At 41.3% G+C, this 17,481-nt stretch overlaps 2 protein-coding genes across 2 annotated transcripts; both read right to left on the minus strand.

Moving 5' to 3' along the window:
• Window positions 1-1,385: 1,385 nt before the first annotated feature.
• Window positions 1,386-2,330, minus strand: LOC125147181 (olfactory receptor 10W1). The gene has a single exon (XM_047824254.1). The coding sequence runs from the start codon at window positions 2,328-2,330 to the stop codon at window positions 1,386-1,388; it is 945 nt and encodes a 314-aa protein (XP_047680210.1).
• Window positions 2,331-14,083: 11,753 nt separating this feature from the next.
• Window positions 14,084-15,043, minus strand: LOC125146972 (olfactory receptor 10Q1-like). Its single transcript, XM_047823912.1, has one exon. The coding sequence runs from the start codon at window positions 15,041-15,043 to the stop codon at window positions 14,084-14,086; it is 960 nt and encodes a 319-aa protein (XP_047679868.1).
• Between the last annotated feature and the right edge of the window lie 2,438 nt (window positions 15,044-17,481).

Raw genomic sequence — 17,481 nt, forward strand, 5'->3', positions numbered from 1 at the left:
CAGATAACCACTTCTTTAATTATGTAACTAATTAGGGATTATTGACTGTAGAATGCCACTGATAAATGAACGTGTTACTAAGAAGTTAATTACTACCTAAAATTCTAGGGGCTATCGAGAATATTTAAAAAGACACAAAAATTGTCTTCTTAAAAGCCCCAGACAGGTGAAAAGATAACAAAGTATTATCAGAATATAACTGGAAGGAAAACAGGAATTCACTAAGGCAAATGAGCATGGAAGCTACCGTTACTTTTCCCAGAAAATAAAGCTTATTTGGAGGACGTGCATTGTGAGGTAGAGGGTATAAACAATATTCTTTCATACAATAATTGTCTAGCCAATACTTTATTAAGGGGAAATTGGGCCGTTAACATATTTTCATTTCTCCATAAAATACTATATAATAAACAATCCTTTTCTGATTGTTCTCTGTTTGTCCCTAACTCTCAGGATCCTTTTCTGCCCTGTCTTGCTCTACAAGTCTAGTTTCTGAGAACCGAATCATTCAGTCTACACTGCCCTCTTGCTTCCAGTTGGGTTTGGCCAACGGGAGACAGGGCAAGGGTTGGGTTGGGAGGGTGCAAGCAGAGAGAGGCGGGGCTATTTATCTCCCTGCTCTCTCCTTGCGTGGCTGGAGTCCTGTCAGTTGTTGCCTTTCCCCCCCTAAAGCCCTGAAGGTACAGTTTCTACCAAGTGTTTTCTCTCAATGAATCTAGCTCTTACTGGTCTCTGATAATACTGTACCACCTTATGTCTGTGAGATCCAGGGGTGATTGTGGCTTCTTTCTATTGCTAGACTGGTGTGTGTTGCCACTCTTATTGGTTCCTTTACTTCGATATGTAATCTTTTTATTATTATTATTTTTTCAGTTAAAATCTATTGAATGAGCCCTCTCTTTCCAGCCGATAACTGAGAGGCAGTATTATACTTGTCACTTTCTGTTGTTATGCTCATTTGTTAATTTCCTTTCTAGAAGAGAATTAGTGAGTAAAATAGTAGACAAATTTTAGAGGTCTCTGGCACACATAGCTAAATAATATCCAGATAATTTATATCATTTAAAAAAATTTTTTTTCAACGTTTATTTATTTTGGGGACAGCGAGAGACAGAGCATGAACGGGGGAGGGGCAGAGAGAGAGGGAAACACAGAATCGGAAACAGGCTCCAGGCTCTGAGCCATCAGCCCAGAGCCTGACGCGGGGCTCGAACTCACAGACCGCGAGATCGTGACCTGGCTGAAGTCGGACGCTTAACCGACTGCGCCACCCAGGCGTCCCTATATCATTTTTTAAAGATGACTTATTAACTAGGATAAATTCCAGTTGCATGGAGATTGGCATGAGCTGGAACCAAATCCTTGCCTGAAGGTTATACCCTCCCCTAGTTGTTCTGGGAGAGGCAATTCCTGGCAAGAACTCTCCCCAGGGTCTCCTTCATTTCACGGTTCCTCAGGGTGTAGATAAGTGGGTTGAGCAGTGGGGTTCCCAATGTGTACACCAGTGAAATGAACTGATCTTGCTTGGGGTAGTAGCTGGAGTTGGGGCGCAGGTACATGAAGGCACAACAGCCATACTGCAGCAGGACCACGGAGAGGTGGGAGGAGCAGGTGGAGAAGGCCCGGTGGCGGCCAGCTGCCGAGTGGATCTTGAGCACAGCAGCCACAATGAAGGCGTAGGAGGTGGCGATGAAGAAGAAAGGCATGGCAATGGCCAATGTGGCCGCCACCAGCACTGCCCGCTCATGGATGTGGCTGTTGGTGCAAACAAGATGCATCACCGGTGGCACATCGCAAAAGAAGTGCTCGATAGTCTGCGCCCGGCAGAATGGCAGCGAGAAGATGAAGGCCACCAGTTGTATGGACAGGAACAAGCCAATGACCACAGAGGCCACGACCAAGTGGACACAGAGAGTTAAAGTCACAGTGAGCGGGTACTGCAAGGGGGAGCAAATAGCAACATACCGATCATAGGCCATGGCAGCCAAGAGGAAGCAGTCAGCGCTACCAAGCCCAATGAAGAAGATCATCTGAGTGGCACAGCCCAGGAGGGTGATGGTCTTCTCTGACTGGAGGATGTTGGTCAGGATGTGGGGCACCACCACAGCAGTGTAGCATAGTTCTATTCCCGAGAGGCTGCCCAGGAAGTAGTACATGGCTGTGTGCAGGCGTGCTTCTGTATGGATGGCCACCACAATGAAGACATTCCCACCGATGATCAAGATATAAACCAGGCTGACTCCAAGGAAAAACAAGACCCGGAGCTCTGGGGGAGACGGATAGGCCAAGAACACAAATTCCATCAACATTGAGTGATTTCCCCAGGTCATTGAGCTAAGAGAGAGGATCTCTGCCGAGAGTTACAAAGCAGGAGGGAAAATAAGACCAGTGATATATTTAGTTCACACTCTGAGCCATGTTCTAATCTGATCAGGTCTGGAGTTAGAAACTTTGAATTGAGACTAATTCTCTCTTTCCCTCTTCTTTTTTTTTTTTTTTTAATTTTTTTTTCAACGTTTATTTATTTTTGGGACAGAGAGAGACAGAGCATGAATGGGGGAGGGGCAGAGAGAGAGGGAGACACAGAATCGGAAACAGGCTCCAGGCTCTGAGCCATCAGCCCAGAGCCTGACGCGGGGCTCGAACTCACGGACCGCGAGATCGTGACCTGGCTGAAGTCGGACGCTTAACCGACTGCGCCACCCAGGTGCCCCTCCCTCTTCTTTTACCAAGTCTTTTCACATAAATATCTATAGCTCTATAACTTAATTTCTAAGTGCCAAGAGTTGGCCTGAATTGTATAAGATTTTTTTTTTTTAAGAAAAAGAGGCAGAGGAAGTTTGTGGCATTCTCAACAATTTTTAGGAGAAGGGGAATGCAAGTTAATTCTTTCAGTAAATTCATAAGTGTCAAGGAATTCTTGAAAGCAGGGGTCAGTCATTAAGATGAGGGCGGGAAGTTATTCATTCATTCACTCATTTATTCACATATTTATTTACACCCAGTGCCTCCTGAGGGATTGACTCAGGAATATATGGATGTAACACTGAAAATCCAATCATAAGATGGAAATTGATGAAAGTAAACAATGCTCATGGAGAGCTCACACAGGTCTGAGATGGACAGGGTCAGGGATGAGCCTCCCGCTCCTGGTTTCTCAATTCATACCCAATCAAGAGAAGTGCAGGACTTGAAGAAAACAGGGAAATTTATCATAGAGCTCCTCCCAAGCAGGCTCTGTGCCGTCAGCACAAAGCCCAATATGGGGCTCCATTCCATGAACCGTGAGATCTTGACCTGAGTCGAAATCAAGAGTCGGATGCTCAACAGACTAAGCCACCCAGGTGCTCCTCAACCTTCCCATTTTCAACATTAATTATTTATGATGAGCTTTGAAGAAAAATCTTAAGCCAGAAGCACCACACTAGTACAAATTGTCCACATAGACCCAGATCTGTGTCACAAGCATAGGGAGAAATGTGAGTAGACTGTCACAGATATTCAGAGCACCTGGGGCACGAATGACTCTTGTTTTTCCAACAGCTGATGAGTAGTGTCCAGTTCCTATCAATTCTCTTTTCTTCTTCTGAACTTCGGTCATGCTCTGAATGATTTCTAATATTACCTGTCCTATTCAATATTTTATTAAAATATGAGGAGTAGGGGCAGTGCATCCATGTGAAATCAGTTTTGAATTAAATGATGTGGTTTGAATAATCTCACGTCCTGGCTCTGTGATGCTGGGTGATATATAATTTCTCTGAGTCTTAGTTTCTTTACTTGACAAATGGGGATAATAATTATACTTAGTTCTGAGGGTTTTTGTTTGGATTAAAAGAGTTCATTATGTAAAGTATCTACCACAATGCACAGTTCATCACAAGAGCAGCTCGATAACAGATAACCATCATTATTATCCATAAGTTCAAGGGCAGACATCTGTCCTTATTTACATTTTCATCTCCCATATCACCAAGCCTAATGTACAAATTATAGGCACTTGATAAATACATGTTGTATGGATAAATATACTATGAAAAGTATGTCATTTATACTTTTTTTTTCACTTTCTCTTTCACTTTTAAGGTGATTTCATGATCAAATCATCTGTTTAAGAGCCCGCACCGAAAACAACTTGGTAACCAACATTAGGGCTGCACTGTGGAAAATACCCTGTCACTACGGAACATAACAAGTAGAAGGCTATAACAAACACATCTAGGGCTAGTTTCCCACTTATATTTGATACAGGGCTTTGGAACCTGTGTGATAATGATGACTTTAGAGAATTTCATGATAGCCACACTTCTGTCATTTTAATAGTGCTCTCCAAGATCTATAATAAAATATTTATAAAAGAGTTATCTATAGGTCATTAATTCTTAGTGCTGGAGAGGACTTCAGAAATTACCTAGTTCAGTCCTCTGTCAGATGCTTGAATTTTCCATACAATACCTGAACATCGGGTCCACTTCAAAGCCTGGGAATGTCATTACTTCCTAACTTGGTTGCTTTGTTGTTGGATAGCATAATTCCCTAAAATTCTTTTCTTGTAATGGCTGAAACCTGCCTCAGTAACCTCTACATTCCATTCTGTTCTATGGCATGGGGCCATTGTTTCATGAAACACTTCTGGAACTAAGAGCTTTTATCATGCAGCCCTAAATTTTCTCCCATTTTCCTTTTGGTATTCCTTGAATGACATAGTTTTGTTACGTCTCAGTTTCAGCTCTGGAAATGCTTTCATTTTTGTTGTTGTTGTGTTCTGTTTTGTGTTTGAGAGAGAGAAAGCATGAGCGGAGGAGGGGCAGAGAGAGAGAGAGAGAGAGAATCTTAAGCAGTCTTCACACTCAGCCTGGAGCCTGACACAGGGCTCAATCCCATGACCCTGGGATCATGACCTGAGCCGAAATCAAGAGTCAGATGCTCAACCGATGGAGCCACCCAGGCTCCCTGCAAATGTTCTAATTTTAAATAACTTACTTAGAAGTATACTGCATGGGACAGATCACAGGGATGGTCAAGTATAAAGAGATCTGGGTATCAGTATCTGTCCATTGGCAGTCTATTGCTTCAGACTAACCAAAATTAGATTCATCCAGTTGTTTGTGTTTCATTGTTTTGATAGTCGCCTCAGACATGGACTGAGGTAGCTCCCTGGATGCTAAAACCCTAAACATTATTTTTTCATTTTCAGAGAAGCAAAACATGTTCATCATGTTTATACTTATATTTATATTAAATATATTATGTATTTAATAGATATTAATTAATATAATTAATTAATTATATTATATAACTATAATTATGTTATATAATATAATTAATATAATATATAATATAATATAAATATATTAAATATATTTTATATGTATGCCACAAAAATTTATGTACATCAAAGTCTGATTCAATGCTATAAAGAAGTGTGTCATAAGATTAAACAACATATGTCTCTGACATAGTTTGTGATCAGGGGATTCAGAAAGGCTTCCTAGAGGAGTAATATTCAAGCTTAAATCTGAAAAATAGAATTAATCAGGAGAAGAACGACAGGCAGAATAATGGGGTCCATATTCCGGGCAGATGAAAAAGTAGATTGAATGTTCAAAGAGAGTGAAACTTATTGTAACCGCATGTCATCAACTTGTTTTTCCAAGTTGTTACTAAACATGTGGCATGGGACAGAGGCAAGAGTAGAGACAGCACTCCAGCATCGTGCCCAGAAATCTGCCCAGGCTGGCATCTGTTCGTGAATCCACACCTATCTCGGTGGCTGCAAGTCACAGCCCACGCCATATCTACATCTCCCCTCTTACCTCTCCAGCCAGGCCAGCCCCATGTGGCAAGAGTGTCTGAGAAACCTTGCCCGTGTGCATTCTGGAAATACAAGATGTCCAGACGGCAGTGGCTCTCAAATTGTGGAGTTAGCATTGTGCAAAACAAGGGGGTTAGCAGATTTGGTGATACCACACCCCAGGCAGAATCTCAAGCTATTATTAATAGCGATGTCACTGGGGCAGATCAACTCACATTAATGTCTGTCTCCTCATGTTCCGAAAACATAAATAATACTCACCTAATGGTGTTGTGATGGAATTAAATGGGATAAAGTATTTAGAAACCTTGGTTTGATGTGTGAAACCTATTAAGTTGCATAATAAATGTTAATTCTTCTCTCCTTTCTTTGGATCTGTTAAAAGGATATTAATAATACCTGCTTCATAGCAGAGGATTAAATGAGGTACCTTACAAGAAAAGGACTTTTATTAATTCCTTAAACCTTCTCCAAACTTACATTAGCCATCTCTTCAATATTTTTTAGGCTAAGATTAGTTATTACCATTTTAATCAGAAGAATAGGCCTTCCAAGTGAATTTAGAGGAACACGATAAGCCGTGGGCTGAATGAGCTCTAAAATCTTGGAGTCTCTACTTGTAGAGCCATTACTTGCTTTTCTAGCCTGGTGTCAGTGGGTACCTGGTATGTTGTAAATCTAGAAGGAGACAGAAAAAGACTTCTTACCTTTATCATGAGAAGGAGGAGGGGTGTACCGAGCCGGTCTCCTCAGGTCTAGTTGTAAGAGATGGAAGAGAGCAGGTGAGGGCTGTTTGCTCTGGTGGAGACAGAGAGGACCATGAGGCCAGAAAGTTGGCCCTGTGGGATGGAAGCTTTAGTAACCTTCCCAAGGAAATTTGGGGAAGGAATAAATTGCTCTGCTCTCTAGGGCCTTAGTCCATAAATTCTGTCTCTCCCAGCAGGTGGTTTGATGACTGTTGATCTCTCCTGTGACCAGATAATGAGCCGAAGCCAAAACTGTCCCTGCACTTGGGAGCTCCCATCAATGGAAGATCTGCTGTGAGCTTGTCAAAGTGAAGACCAGTATTAAACCCTTTATCAACACTCTCAGCGTCCCATATAATTTCCTGAGAAATAAGACAGTCCCTAATCAAGGTCATTTGTGCTTCCTGTTTCAAGTAGTTGACTGCCACCAGATTGTCATAGCTGGGTCAGCCCAAGTCCCAAGTTATTATTGCCGTGGGGAACTGAGACCATATTTTGTATTTTAGGGGTGTCTGGGTGGCTCAGTCAGTTAAGCATCTGACTTCAGCTCAGGTCATGACCTCATGGTTCAAGGGTTCCAGCCCCACATGGGGCTCTGTGCTGACAGCTCAGCTCCTGGAGCCTGCTTCAGATTCTATGTCTCCCTCTCTCTTTCCATCCCCCACTCACACTCTGTCTCTCTGTCTCTCTCAAAAATGAGTAAACGTTAAAAAAATTATATTTTCTATGAAAAAGGGGGACCTGGTAACCTTGTTTATATATAAAGGAATGAATTGAAGGGAAATGCTAGACAGACATTTAACTTTCCTCTGTCACTTATTAATTATATCTTTTTTAAATGTTTGTTTATTTTTGTGAGAGAGAAAGAGCATGAACAAGGGAGGGACAGAGAGAGAGGGAGACACAGAGTCTGAGGTAGGCTCCAGGCTCTGAGCTGTCAGCACAGAGCTTGATGCGGGGCTCAAACTCACGGACAGCGAGATCATGACCTGAGCCGAAGTCGGACACTTAACTGACTGAGCCACCTAGGCACCCCTCCTCTGTCACTTCTTAAATAATTTCCTTACTGTGGTCTTCCAGAATTTTAAGAAACCATACGTTTTCACTCAGTGTACCATACAGGCTTGTAGGTTTGATCATGTCCCTGCTTAGATATTACTTTGCCATATTAAACTTGCTAATTTTTAATATCTTTCCCCTTATTGCCTTTCTCTCCCTCATCTCCATTGATCTCCTAGTTCTTTCACAGTGGAACATACTTTTGATATGTTCTTTTTGATACCCGATAATAACATAGACTTAGGGTTCACTCATTTAAAGTTTGGTTCATCATTGGTTGACTAATTAAACAAATATTTATGTAATATGATCTGCCCATCACTGGTCTAAGTCTGGGCACCAAGATGGATAAGACAAACAAGCTTCTTGCTGTCATGGGCTTATGCTGTCGCTAGTGAAACAGACAATACACATGGTAAATAAGTCAGTTAGATATCAGATAGTGATGAGCCCCATGACGAAAATCTAACAGGTTGAAGAGCTAGAGAGTGACTGGAAGAGGATGATCAGAAGCCTCTTCTTTAAGGAGGTGATGTTTGACCTGAAACATGAATGATGAGAAGAAGCAATCCATGAAATATGGGATTAAAAAAAAAATTCAAACACAGGGAAATACAGTTGAAGGTAGTAAAGAACTCAAAGCTGGAAGAAAAAAAAATGCAACATGCCTAAAATAAAAAAATATTGAAATTTAAGCATATCCAGGCATATGGATATTGGAAATCCTATCATTCAGAGACCTTCATTGAGAAAATGAGACGTGGAGAAGTGGCCTGATTTGTATAGTGTCCAAAAAGTCAGTGGCAAAAACGGGACTAACTTGGTTCTTCTGATTTCATCTAATAATGTCAGCTGACTATTGAACATTAAAACCAGGTGGCTTTTCAGGATCCCAAGGGAAGTGAGTAGAGAATAAGTATCTATTTTTAAAAGATCAGCACACTGCTTTCAATAACTCCTTAGGCCAAGGATTTAATCTTTTTCTAAAGATGAAAACTAATCAGAGTGAGAATTTTTTGAGATTGAATATATTTCTAAGAACTAAATGATTGCATATTTTGAAGTAATACTTTGTATGATGAGTTTCTAGTGAATAAAATGTCATTAAAAGGATTTCCTCACATTTTTCTAATATAGAAATGTAAATAATACCACTGAGATTAGAAGTTGCATCAGAGCCTTTCTTTGTCATTTCCTAGGCAGTTGTGGTCATTTTAATGTATTATCTTGGCTAGGCCAGAGTCCCTAAATATTTGGTCAAACACCAGTCTAGATGTTACTTGTGAAGATATTTTTAGGTGAGATTAACAATTTAATGAGTAGTATTTGAGTAAAGCAGACTATTATCTGTTATGTGGGTGGGTCACATCTAATCAGTTGAAAGCCTTAAGAGGAAAGAAGACTGAGGTGCCCTGAATAAGAGGGATTCTGCCTCTAGACTGCCTTCACATTCAAGCTGAGACATCAACTCTTCCCTTGGTCTTCAGCCTGCTGGCCTACCCTGCAGAGTTTGAACTCACTAGACCCACAACTGCATGAGCCAATTCCATAAAACAAGCTTTTCTTCCCTCCCCTCCCCACCTCCATGCAACCTATTGGTTCTGCTTCGTGGAGAACCCTGATTAATACAGTTTTTTATCCCAAGAGTGATTCTAGAGGAACAGAATATTAAGGATGAGTTTTCAGAATTGGTTCTGGGGTTTGTGGAATTGGCTCACTGATCTGATAAGAGTTAAAGGCACTGAAGACTCCACTTCAAGTTGTAAAGGGAACACTGAGTCTACAGTGTGATGCAGCAACAAAGATACGCAAAATATCACCACTGGCTACAGCTAAGTCAGTACTTATGGAAGCCAGGTTTTGGGTGACCATGCACATGATACCTTCAGATATTTTCGTCCAAGAGATGACTATAATGAGATTGGCTGTTTGCTTCTAAATGCACTAGAGTAAGTGGGAAAGAAAAGGTTGAGTCCAGTGATTCAGTCTCAGCTCTACTATTTTCATAAATGACCTGAAAACTTCCATGCCTGCCTGAAAGAGACCAGTGTATTCTGTAGTTGTGAGCTGAGGTTGCTGAAAAACAAACCCAGAATCTCATTCTGTGAGTGGCTGATTTACAATGTAAATTGGATTCTTAGCCTCTCAGGGTTTCCTCCTGACGTTTGAAGACATTAGCTGGGAAGGAATGGGATCCTGAAAATTGGAATGAGGATATACAGGATAATTCCTGATGATTCTGGGGGCATAGAACCCCTAAATTCTGATGAGTCTTCTTTGGCAGTAGAACAAGGCATACCACTCCCACTGAGGAGATTAATCCTGCCTTACCTATAATGGCCTCCCCTGAAGGATTTGCCTTGTGAGACACTGCTGGTTCTCCATAGGATCCACTCCCATCACCCCTCTTTGCTTCTTGACCTATAACTAGGCCCAAGTCCCAGCAGGCCCTGAAAGATGGGGTACAAAATCTATCATTAAAAAAAATTTTTTTTACACTTATTTATTTTTGATAGACAGAGAGAGACAGAGCACAAGTGGGGGAGGGGCAGAGAGAGAAGGAGACACAGAACTGAAGCAGGCTCTGGGCTCTGAGCTATCAGCACAGAGCCCGACGCAGGGCTTGATCTCACAAACCACAAGATCATGACCTGAGCCGAAGTCGGACGCTTAACCAACTGAGCCACCCAGGCGCCCCTACAAAGTCTATCATATGAAGAGGTGCATTGCATTGTAAAAGAAATACATGATTTTTTCTAATTTATAACAAACAAAAATCTGGGGAATGTGCGTAGAAATGGATATTAAATGTATGGGTTAATGATGGGAGGAACACAAAGTTGGATCAGGCTGAATTTATCGACATGGGTCCGCAAAGCATAGATTCTCAATTAACTTTGCAGCTTGGGGTGTTAGGGCTCTTAACGATTTGATTGTTTGGTTGAAACATGGGCCAGTAGGGGGGCTACACCAAAATAAGTTGAAATACGAGTCCTGCTTTGGTCTACTGTAGAGAAAACAATTGAAAAGCTTCAGGAGATTAGAAGTTAGAGTGGATTTGTCACTTAAGACCCGCTTACCTATCCCAGGAAAGTCCAGAAGACACAACTTTCCCCATGATTGTGGGAAACAAATTTATAAGGGGAGCCCCCAACATTTTTGAAGGCTGTGTGATTGCTTTTCTCTCTGTCAGAAATTTCAGTGAGATCTGCTGCCTCTAAATTGGGGAACCTAAATGCAATGGAAATACTTGGACCCCAGGGTGGCCAAGGCCAAGTGATGGTACTTACTTGTCAAAGGTAGGGTGGGTGTGGTTATTACACTGCACAGAGTCGAAGCAGTAATCAGAATAGTCTACTTCACAGAGACTTACGGCCTTGGCTAGTTGATGACAGTGCTCCCAGAAGTGAAAGGATGAGAAGTCTACTACATTCTTACTTGATATGTATGAGTGGAAGAGTTCCGGATCAAGTGAACAAAAGGGTAACTTGAATCATAAAACAGAGAGTCAATTCCCAGACTTGAGCTAGTTTGCAGACCTAGAACCCCTTGAATGAAGGGGGAGGCTGTGCCCTCATGGGGAAGGACCCTACTATGCTTCCAAAAATGTATGTATGCTGTTAATCTTTTGCTCAGTCTTCCCCAAAGGGACCTAAACACTTTCAGCAACATGACTACATTGGGGGAAAGGAAATAATCAGAATTTTCAGGTCTACTATACAATGGCCATGAACTGACACTAATTCCAGGAGACCCAGAAGTCACCGTAATCCCTAGTCAGAGGAGGTGCTTATGGAGACCAGGGGATCAAAGGACTTTTTAGCTCAGGTTCATCTCACAGTGGGTCCAGTGGGTCCCTAAACCCATCCTGTATTTTCTCCCCCAGTTTGGGATGCTTACTTTCAGGAAGATTTGGCTTCTCTGCATACAATGCTTCTGCCAAAACTACATACTTGCAGAATGCTTTATTTACAGTCACGGCATTTCATGCAGCATAGTTTTTTGCTCAAGGAACTCACTTTCTAGTAAATGAAGTGATAATGGGGCCATGTTCATGGAACTCACTGGTCTTACCATGTTTCCCACCATCCTGAAGCATCTGGCTCGGTAGAGTAGTGAATGACCTTTTGAAGATAATTACAGCACCAGCTGGCTGACAGTACCTTTCAGGGCTGGGGCAAGTTTCTCCAGGAGGCTTTATGTGCTCTAAATCAGCATATAGTATTATTTCTCCCATAGCCAGGACTCATACTTCCCATAGCCAGAAATATAGTATTATTTCTCCCATAGCCAGGACTTGCAAATCAGTGGGTGGAAATGGGAATGGATTCTGGTCATCCACCAGCAAAATTATTCTTTTCTGTCCCCATGACATTATGCTTTGCTGGTCAAGAGGTCTCTATACCAATGGAAGGAATGATTCCACCATGAGACACAACAATGATTCTATTGAACTGGAAGTTAAGACTGTCACCTGGCCACTTTGGGCTCCTCATGACCCTGAATCAATAGGTAAATAAGGTATTACTGTACTGACTGGGGTAACATCTTGATTACGAAGGGGAAATTGGACTGTTGCTTCATATAGAGGTACTGAAGAGTGTCTTTCAAGGGAATCCCTTAGGGTATGTCTTAGTACTACTATGCCCTGTGGTTAAAATGGATGGGCCACTACAACAATTCAATTCAAGGAAGACTGTAAAAGTCCCAGACCTTTTGGGAAGGAAAGTTTGAGTCACTCCACTACATAAAGAACCATGGCAAGCTGGGATACTTTCTAAGGAGAAAGGGAATACGGAATGGGTATTGAAAGAAGGGATTTATAAACATCAGTTTTGAGCACATAACCATTTGCAGAAATGAAGACTGCAATTGTTATGTGTGTTTCTTCTTTATTTTTTTTAAGGAATATGTTTGTGCGTATGTATGTGTGTATTTTCTTCCCTCTCTTATCCCATTAAAATGTAACATAAAATGTATTAACTTTACATCATAGTATTTAAGTTACAGAGTATAAAGGACAAGGGTGAACATCACCCAAAGACTTTGCATTCTCTCGGGGGTAAAAGTACATTTTTGGTTATAGACACGATAATTGTTATCAAGTTGGGTAGAAATATGGCTGTTATTGTCTTTATTTGGAGGTCAAGTATGGTCTAAGGAGATGAGTATGAACGTCAAGTGGACAGGGGGTGGATAGTGATGATTACTTTTATGAGTCAATTGGCTAGGCTATGGTACTCGGTTGTTTAGTCAAATACCAGTCAAGATGCTGCCATGAAGGTGTTTTCAGATGTGCTGAACATGTAAATAAGTAGACTTTGTGCAGAGCAGCTTACCCTCCATAATGTGGATGGACCTCATCTAATCTCTTAAAGGTCTTGAGAGAAAAGGCTGAGACAGCCAGAAAAGGAAGGGATTCTTTTTCCATTGCCTTCAAACTCAAGATGGCAACTGATGCCTGCTGGAACTTTCAGCCTGTTGGCCTCGGCCGAACATTTTGGATTTGCCAAACTTCACAACTGTGTGAGCCAATTGCTTGCAAATTGGCTTTCTCTATCCTGTTTGTTCTGTTTCTCTGGAGAATGTTGACCAATACAGAGGATGACCACTGGAGAGTTTGACCATGATACTTGATGACCCACTCTTGCTTTCCCAGAACTTAGGGGGTCTTATGTTGGCATAAGTTATTCTCAACACATGTTAACTCTCAGAGCAAACTGATTCTGCACCACCTTTCCTAACTTACTTGTACATTCCTGGATTGAATGTGGGAGCATAGGTTAGACCCAACCACAGGACCTTGTAATGTACAAAAGAGGTTTAATGAAGGAAATAAGTGCATTAACCAGGTTATTACTTGTCATACTTTAAAGCTTTTTTTTTTTTAAGCTTATTTATTTATTTGAGAGAAATAGAGAGTGTGAGCAGGGGAGGGGCAGAGAGAGACAGGGAGAGAGAGAATCCCAAGAAGGCTCCACTCTATCAGTTCACAGCCCAATGCGAGGCTCAAACCCATGAACCGTGAGATCATGACCTGAGCCGAAATCAAGAGCAAGTCACTTCACCGACTGAGCCACCCAGGCAACTCTGTCATACTCTAAACACAAAACAAGAATAAGGCATTTTAGGTGAGATATCCTTATGAACATTTTCCAAGCAATCAGCTAATACCATTGCTTCTCAAGAGGAAGCTTCAAAGATAATAACATTGCTTCAGAATAAATGTAGACTTTTAATCCATGGCTAAGTGAATAATAGCCTACAGAAATCTTGTCAATTTTCAGTTTTAAAGGTTCAGAGAACTTTAAAAACATGAAAGTGAACTGTAGCAAACAAGCATGTTAGGGACAGAAGAAATGAAAATCCAAACTTTGGAGAAATAAATATAAATCTGGCATTTGTGGTAAGGGTTTCACTGTTGTCCTATGCTCAGGGACCTGTTTCAGGTCCCCCTGAAACTTCAGAGAGCTTCACCTGTTCCTTTGCTACTGATGGCCTTTTTCAGGGCACCTTTGACATCCTTGTTCCTAAGGGTGTAAATCAGCGGGTTGAGTAGGGGGGTGATGAAGGTGTAGACTAGGGCAAACTGGCGGTCCTCATCCACCGACGAGCCTGATTGGGGACGCAGGTAGACCAAGGCACAGAAGCCATACTGCAGCAGGACCACGGTGAGGTGCGATGAGCAGGTGGAGAAGGCCCGGCGGCGGCCCTCGGCGGAGCGGATGTGCAGGATGGCGGAGGCGATGAACACATAGGACACACAGATAAGCAGGAAGGGGACGGTCAGCACCAGGATGCCCACCACGTAGAGCACCGCCTGGTGCACGCGGATGTCGGCGCAGGCCAGCCGCAGGACGGGAGGCACGTCGCACAGGAAGTGGTTGATTTCCCGGCGGTGCCCGCAGAAGGGCAAGGTGAAGATCAAGCAGGTGAGCTGCAGGGAGAGGACGAGGGCCAGGCCCAGGGCGCACAGCACCATCCGGACGCACAGCTTCTGGGTCATGATGAGGGTGTAGCGCAGCGGGTGACAGATGGCCACGTAGCGATCGTATGCCATGATTGCCAAGAGGAAGCAGTCAGCGCCGCCCAGCGTGAGAAAAAAGAACATTTGGGCCCCACAGCCAGCCAGCGGAATGGGTTTCCGGGCGCCCCAAAGGTTGGCAAGCATCAGAGGCACCACCACTGTGGTGTAGCTGATCTCTACGAAAGACAGGTTGCACAGGAAGAAGTACATGGGGGTGTGCAGCGAGCTGTGTGTGCGCACCGCCCAGACGATGGCCGCGTTGCCACAAAGGATCATCAAGTAGAGCAGGAGGAAGAGGAGGAAGAGGAGGGCCTGCAATTCGGGGACGGTGGTGAACGCGCGGAACACGAACTCGGTGGGGCCGGATTGGTTGAGGACGGGGCTCCTGGCGAACATGTCCCCTGCAAGAGAGCGACAGAAAGGGCCGGATCTTCCTTCGCTGAGTTGTTTTATTGTCCGAGTTAGAATAAAGGCACGTTTCGTGCAGAAAAAAATAACTCAATTCCTCAAATCATCTAGTTTGTTAAAAAAAACCAAACGAAAGCGAAGTGTTGGGTGTTGTGTGATATAAATGTCGTGAGAAGTAAAACAGTAAAACCCTGCTGTGTCTAAATAATTATTCCAAGTATTGTTTTATAAAGAACGGAAGTTTTCAATATAATTTTTTTAATATATGAAATTTATTGTCAAATTGGTTTCCATACAACACCCAGTGCTCTTCAATGACCAATATAATTCTTAAGAAGTTTATTATGAAAAATAATTTTTAAGAGTACTCCAGAGCTAAAACCTCTCAACTGATATGAAAAATATGAAAAATGGAAAGGAGAAAGGAGAGAGAGGGAAAACTGTTAATTTTCTCACACTGTCTAAAGAGTGACTTATATATAGACTTTATATGATTAAAGTATAAACTTTATTGAGATGTGGGTGGTTAAAGAAAAGTTTATTCTTTATACATTCTTTAATATTTATTTATTTATTTATTCATAAAATGTTTTTTATTTATTTTGAGAGAGGGAGGGGGAGGGAGGGGCAGAGAGAACGGGAGAGAGAGAAGCCCAAGCAGGTTCTGTGCTGTCAGCACAGAGCCTGACGCAAGGCTCAATCTCACAAACCTTGAGACCATGACCTGAGTGGAAATCAAGAGTTGGGTGCTTAACTGACTGAGCCACCCAGGTGCCCAATTCTTCAATATTTAATATTGATCACTTTAATATTAAATATTAATATTTAAATTTAATATTAAATATTAAAATAAAGAGAATGTATTTTTCCAAATATACATAATATAAACATATACGTCTTTTTCCAAAGTTAAAGAGAAAAATTAAAGAAGGAAGCTATTATTCAAAAGAAAAAAAGAACAAAATGGATACAGAAATGGGGGTAAAAACGTGCAGTTACGTGTTTTAAATATGCTTATGCAATTATATGTTAAAGATTTTAAGGAATACATGCATTTTAAAATTGATTTTTTGCGCAGGTGTGTGGGTGGCTCAGTCAGTTGATCATCCAACTTTGGCTCAGGTCATGTTCTCGTGGCCTGGGGGTTCAAGTTCCCAGTCGGGTTCTGTGCTGACAGCTCAGAGCCTAGAGCCTGCTTTGAATTCTGTGTCTCCTTCTCTCTCTGCCCCTCCCTGTTCATACACTCTCTCAAAAATAAAAATAAATAAATAATGTAAAAATGATAATAAATTTAATTTTTTTCGTAATTGCCTTTTCAACGATCTGATCAATTTCTGGCTCTGATTGCATTGGATGAAAGGGCTTTTACTTTACAGAAAGCACAAAAGTTTTTCTCTGTACCAGCAATAAGTACTTAGAACACTCTAATCCCAATAGCCTCACAAATATAAAGTGTCAAACAATGTAATGTAATCATAAGACAAATTTAAGGCTTTTTTGTATGGAAAAACTCAACATTTTAGCAATATTATGTATCTTAAAAATAATGCATGTAGTTGGTATGAGTCTGATACAGATCCCAAGATAATTTGAGTTTGTATATGTGCACACTTTTGTGTGCGTGTGCATGTATTTCATAATGTGATTTTAAAGTTTATTTGGAAGAACAGCCAAGTGAGAATGGATGTTCAAAAAAGAGTGAGGGTGAGGCTTGCATTAACTATTAAATTGTAGCATTAAATAACATGTTGTATGTCAAAATTAAATCAATTAAAAATACATGCAGGAATAGAGAGTTCAGTAAGACAGAAAATACTCATAAATATGTGAGTCTCCAATTCATGATAAAGGTATGGCAGCATAGCAGATTGGCTAAGTGCATGTTTTCTGCCATCAGACTCCTTGGGTTCAAAGGAATCATGGGCACTTTACATAAAATCCATATACTTCAATTTTTAAAAGCCATAACATGGGAATGACAACAAAGACACTTGGACAATATAATGAAAATAAATTAAAAGCACTTAATATGGCATCTGTCCCTATAAACATTCACTAAATGTTAACTCAAACTATTTTTCAAATAACTACAGTATGGAATAATGGACCAATATTCATTTTGATATGAATTTTTAAAAATTATCATATGCTGACATTTATTTTTGGATGGCCAGAAAGCATATTCTTAAAAAGCAGAATCAAAAACGAAATCATACAGGTAAGGACAAAACTAAGATCCTGAACCAGCAAGATCTAGTTATGAGAAGGTAGAGTCTCCCCTACACTCTTTGGTTCTTGGATTTCATTCTTTTAATCTGTTATCAATTACTTGGTAACTTTGACAAGACGTCCCAAAGACCCACACAGAAAAGACAGATTTGTTGGAACAATTCCATTGGAGAGTCTAATACAAATATTCAATCTCC

Source organism: Prionailurus viverrinus, chromosome D1 (genome assembly GCF_022837055.1).
Source record: "Prionailurus viverrinus isolate Anna chromosome D1, UM_Priviv_1.0, whole genome shotgun sequence".
In the NCBI taxonomy this organism is placed as follows: Eukaryota; Metazoa; Chordata; class Mammalia; order Carnivora; family Felidae; genus Prionailurus; species Prionailurus viverrinus.